The following is a 5,779-nucleotide window of genomic DNA, read 5'->3' as shown; positions in this document are numbered from 1 at the left end:
GACAATAATTGGACCTCCGGTACAGTAGGTGGCGCTCCGCCAACATACAGCCGGTCAGAATACAGCTTCTTCTTGTGTTCGACCTTTGTCAAAATCACAATAACTTTGAAAGCGGGGGGGAATGGCCGACTTTTGGAAAGAATAACGAAGTTATAACCCATGGAGCATGTGCAGACGCATAACCCTACATAACTCAGGGAACGCTGTTTACGTGCATGAATACACCGATTACTGAAGACGTTATCTAGGTCTGCTAACTGGGGTATGAAAACTCCACTCTATGTAAACGCACTGACTGATGAGTACTTTTGTTATGGAGGCGTAGAGTACCAGGTTATTGACAGAGCACCAGTCAGTGAGTTTGTGGACCTCGTCCCCAGGCAGGCTCAGCGCTGTTGTGTATGCCTGACGGACTGTGGTCGGTTTGTAAGGAAGTCCTTGCTCTAACTGCATGGGTTTGCTCACTAACACCCGTTTCAAGCAGATTGGTCATCACTGATGTCCAAAAACAACATCCTCATGTGAGCCAGGGTGTTCCAGGGGAGTCGGTGCAGTGTGGAGGGCTGTGTTAATGGCATCTTCTGTTGATCTGTTGGCTCTATAGCCAAACCCATGCTGGTCCAGTGTGGGTGGAAGGGAGGATTTGAATCCTCTGGACCAAGCCCCTGTCTGTCTAAGAGAGAAATAGTTGGATGGAGCTTCAGTGCAGCATGTTACCTGTTTTTAAGAGAAAGTAAAGTTGAATACCAAATGCATATTATTATGTATTTCATGGTTATGCAGTGTTTCCCCTACCAATATATTAGGGGGGCGCTGCGCCTATAGAACAGCTCTATACTTTGTCTTTTTAGTAAACAAACTAAACAGCCTTATGTTATGGATCTTATTTAAACGACAGCATGTTAATTCTGTCTCCACATGGTCGCATGTTTATAATCCTCAGAAAACTCAGAGTTGGAGATGAGAGGGGCGGGGGTTCCAGTAAAAGCTTTGGTGCGGTAAGAGAACCACTGTCTGTCCTCTCCCCAGGAAAGGTCTTGCTGTGCTCCACCGTCGGATGCAGTGGCTCCTTCCCCAACATGCAGAAACTGATGGAACATATGAGGCATCATCACAAACCCAACATATTCTTCCTGTGAGTTTTGTCGTACTGTCCTTGCACTCTCAGCTAAGCTACTCAGTCGTAAAAAATGTAATGAGGAATGTGTAATGTTTCTTTCTGTGAAGGTGTGAGAGCTGTCGCACAAAGCTGCGATCCTACCGGGGCCTCCTGACTCATCTGCACACCTGCTCCAAAGTGCCACGGGGCAAAGCAAAGTCGAACGAACCCATGGCTCCTCCGCCTTCAGCCGCAACCAACCCAAACATCACCCCCATGGATGTGGACCATAAGCCCCCAGTGTCTACACTCCAGACTCTGGACGGTTCCTTCCCTGCGGATTTTCTTAAGCCAGAGCCTCTCCTCGGCCCCCCCTTCCTGTCTAACCCAGAGACCTCCCCTCCCCAGCTCGCTCTTCCGCAGCTAACAGAGGCAGCTCCGCAGCCTCAGATGAAGGTCGAAGCCTCGGATCGGCCTGGATCTTTAAACGTGGCTGGCCTGACCGCAGCCCCTGACACCACCGATGCTCAGGGTCAGCACCCTACACAGACCAGGTCTCCTGAGCATGTCCATCCAGCTCCTCGCTCTCCTCCTGGGTCCTCCGCTGTCTGGAAGAAGAATCCAAGTGAGCCTCTCCTCACACTAAAGCACACAGCTGTAACCTGCCAGGCACATGATGGAACCATTATAGGAGCTCAAGTCAATGTCCTCAAGGGGGTTTAAAATCATTCTTAACTCAAGGTCCACATACTATGTGTAAAAATCGCGATCTCGATACATCATCAATTCACAGCTTCCTAAAATCGATTTTTGAAAACTTTTTTCCCGTCTCACAGTGGGTCCTTCGCGGCTTCCCTGGTACACTGCTGCAGGAAGCTACCGGCTGGCCAGTCACTGCCTGCTCGCCCGTCATTTGACTCATTCAATATGCAAGGTTTGCAAAATTAAAGTCAAGTAATCTGCAACACTACGAACACCCACAGCAGTCAAGTGAGCCGCCATTCGTTTCCCCGTGGTTAAACCTGCCGCCCCTCTATTTGTAGTGCGCCTGTGTTCTGACATGTAGGCATTGAAACGGCACACAGGAGCTGACATGAAGGTAAACACTTTACTGTCATTCTGCCTCACTCTGCAGTAGAAAACTCTGACGTGCAGAGAGGAGGTGAAGGATTAACTTCACATAAACGCACCATGGGAAATCCAAGTCTTCAAATTACGTCTGAAATATTTTTTGTGGCCACGTCCGGTTTTCAGAATGAAGTGTTCCACATCAGGCCCAAATACCAAATAAATACCTAAATAAGATTACTTTCATAATATTCACAGAATTTTTCATTGTGGAATTTCAGAGTAAAAGGTCTTTCAAAATATACGTTACACTAAAATATTATTAACAGGCAAAATACCAGTGATGCAGTATTACTTTTGCATAATTTTATTTTGGAAATGGCCAAGATTCCAAGAAATGAGGCAGCCACTAGCCTCCGTGTATAATTCTATCCATGTTAATAGCACTTTTATTTTTGAAGTCACTGAGAATTGAGATATAGTAAAAAACAGTGGAAGTTAAGCATGACTAAATAAACTTTAAAAACACAGCTGGTGTGTTCATGAAATCCCACATTATTATCTATCCTAATTTCTATTTTTTGTAATAGGCACCATGATTTTTATATTGAGAGCTTTGTTCAGGGAAATTAATTTAAAATGCTGCTGTGTGAAATTTGTATGAATCACTCCAAGGTCAATGTTCTGTCATGTTTTGTCATCAGATGTCACACATTAACACCTGCGTCTACATGGAAACATACAGTAACAACAGCAGATCACCTGGTTTACAACTCTGGATAAAGTCCATAAGAAAACACATCCTCTAGACTCTATGAATGACATGTTGGACATGGGTTTGTGTCTATACAGATGACACTGTTATCTACTGCTCTGCTCCTACACACTCCAAAGGCTTTGGATGCTGTACAACATTTCAACTTTTCATCTCATAACCATGACTTTTTATCTCATAATCATGACTTTTTATCTCATAATCATGACTTTTTATCTCATAATCATGACTTTTTATCTCATAATCATGACTTTTTATCTCATAATCATAACTTTTTATCTCATAATCATAACTTTTTATCTCATAATCATGACTTTTCATCTCATAACCATGACTTTTCATCTCATAATTTAGACTTTTTATCTCATAATCATAACTTTTTATCTCATAATCATGACTTTTTATCTCATAATCATAACTTTTTATCTCTTAATCATAACTTTTTATCTCATAATTATGACTTTTTATCTCATAATCATAACTTTTTATCTCATAATCATGACTTTTTATCTCATAATCATGACTTTTTATCTCATAATCATAACTTTTTATCTCATAATCATAACTTTTTATCTCATAATCATGACTTTTTATCTCATAATCATAACTTTTTATCTCTTAATCATAACTTTTTATCTCATAATTATGACTTTTTATCTCATAATCATGACTTTTTATCTCATTATTTAGACTTTTTATCTCACAATCATAACTTTTTATCTCATAATCATAACTTTTTATCTCTTAATCATAACTTTTTATCTCATAATCATGACTTTTTATCTCATTATTTAGACTTTTTATCTCACAATTTAGACTTTTTATCTAATTTAGACATTTTATCTCATAATTTAGACTTTTTATGTCATAATTTAGACTTTTTATCTAATAATTTAGACTTTATTTCATAATTTAGACATTTTATCTAATAATTTAGACTTTTTATCTAATAATTTCAACTTTTTATTTCATCATTTCAATTTTTTTATATCTCAATTTTTTTATGAGATGGAGAGGATTTACCATGGTAATATTTTCTTCCTTCAGTGGTGTAAAAGGGCTTCCATTGGTGTGTCTATGGAGATGATACTGTAATCTGCTGCTCTGCTCCTACACAGTATCACACTCAAAAGGCTTTGGGTGCTGGACAACATTTCTCTCATGAGCTGACATTAATTTTAAATTCTGACAAAACAAAAGTCATGATATTCACAACCTTCCATCTGTTGTCCAGTTCCAGCTTAATGCGATTGAGTCTTCATCTTCTTATAAATACTATGATTCTCTCTCCTTAAAGACACATTCAGAAAAGTGTGGAGAAGCTGAAGCTCAGACTGGGTTTTTATTTCAGAAATAAATCTTTGATGCAAAGAGGAAACTTGCTGCTGCTGCCTTTATGTCTATGGTTGACTGTGGAGATGTTTTATACAGCATATGCATGTGTGCTCTAAGTGTCTTCACTCCTTAGATACTGTTTATACCGTGGAGCATGGAAGTACATTCCACACATCCAGACACTCACTCACCACTGCTCCGTGGATGCTCGGGCTGCTGGGCCTTCATTGTTCGTCTGTGCACTGAATCACTGGCTTTCCTTATTCATAAGACAGTTCTTCACTTGCTTCTTTCATTTCTATGTGATTTCATACTTCTGAAAAAGGCTGGAAGCTACAGTCTCCGCTCTGTGACAAAGTCACAAGAGTGACTCTTGCTGTCAGGTCCCCAATGTCAGACTTGAAAAGGGCAAAGAGCTTCTTTTCAGGATGCTGCTCCTGCAGCCTGGACTGACTTGGGTCCAGGGGAGCTGGTCTCTTTAAAGCTTTTTAAAAGTAGATGGAAGGATTTGGAGGAAGTTCTCTCAGGTTGGAGATGCTTTGACTGAGCTCTTTGCCCTCTGGGATCTAGGAAACCATGTTTTTGGTTTAATCATGCTGTGATTTTAAATCGTTTTTTGTTTGTATGTCTGAAACTTTGTGTAATGTGCTGCTGCTGTCTTGGTCCAGGACACACGTGTAAAGGAGAGTTTTAATCTCAATGAGGTTTTTTTTCCTGGTTAAATAAATTCTAAATAAATAAAATAAAAATAAAAAACTACTAAAAGAAAAAAAGGACAAGAAAAGATGGAGTAATGGCCTGGCTGTGTGTGTGTTCATCACCATAGATCATTATACACTTATTTATGGAAACACACACTAAAGTGTAACAAAGTAAAGGCCCAACTCTTCACTGTATAGAACCTCGCTCACGCGCGCACCTGCGTCAGTCATGGAGACAGCACGGTGACGTTTTACCGAGGTGATGTAAAGGCTGCACACCTGTCCAAAGTCTCTTTCACACTTGGACTTGACACGAGTTGACCTGTGAAAATATCGAAATCTTGGCGATCGCCTGGAAACGACAACAAACTGTTGGAAAAGCTCAGAAGCTGCTGGAGAAATGACTTCTACTGGATCCGCTGTGGAGGAGGAGCCGCTGCCCCGACGATGGAGCGTTTCCTCTGGAGGTGAGCCACTAAACATTATATGATATTATCACATATTATATTATATTATATTATATTATATTATATTATTATGTCAATCGTTAAAGGGAGTTTCAGGACAATGTGTACGTAAATAACGTGGTAAATAATGATGGTAAATGGTAAATTGTTGAATATAAAGATAAAGAGAGTTTTAGTCGGCCTGATAAAACACATATTTTGGTGATACTTGATGTTTTTTGCTTATATAATAATAATGATATGGTAAGAACGTGCTGAGTGTGGCGGGACAGCTGAGGAACGTGTCAACAACTGTATAGTGATTTGAAAACACTCTTATTTTGGTTTGAGGGCA

At 40.1% G+C, this 5,779-nt stretch overlaps 1 protein-coding gene across 1 annotated transcript; it reads left to right on the top strand.

Annotated features, from left to right (window-relative positions):
- Positions 1-899: 899 nt before the first annotated feature.
- On the top strand, positions 900-2,016 carry LOC310948146 (uncharacterized protein; the record flags this gene model as incomplete). Its single annotated transcript, XM_083915172.1, has 3 exons — positions 900-1,135; positions 1,228-1,816; positions 1,936-2,016. The coding sequence occupies 3 exons, from the start codon at positions 900-902 to the stop codon at positions 2,014-2,016; spliced, it is 906 nt and encodes a 301-aa protein (XP_083771298.1).
- Between the last annotated feature and the right edge of the window lie 3,763 nt (positions 2,017-5,779).

Source organism: Echiichthys vipera, assembly GCF_963691815.1.
Source record: "Echiichthys vipera genome assembly, chromosome: 1".
NCBI lineage: Eukaryota > Metazoa > Chordata > Actinopteri > Perciformes > Trachinidae > Echiichthys > Echiichthys vipera.
This window is presented reverse-complemented; position numbering and strand designations above follow the sequence as displayed.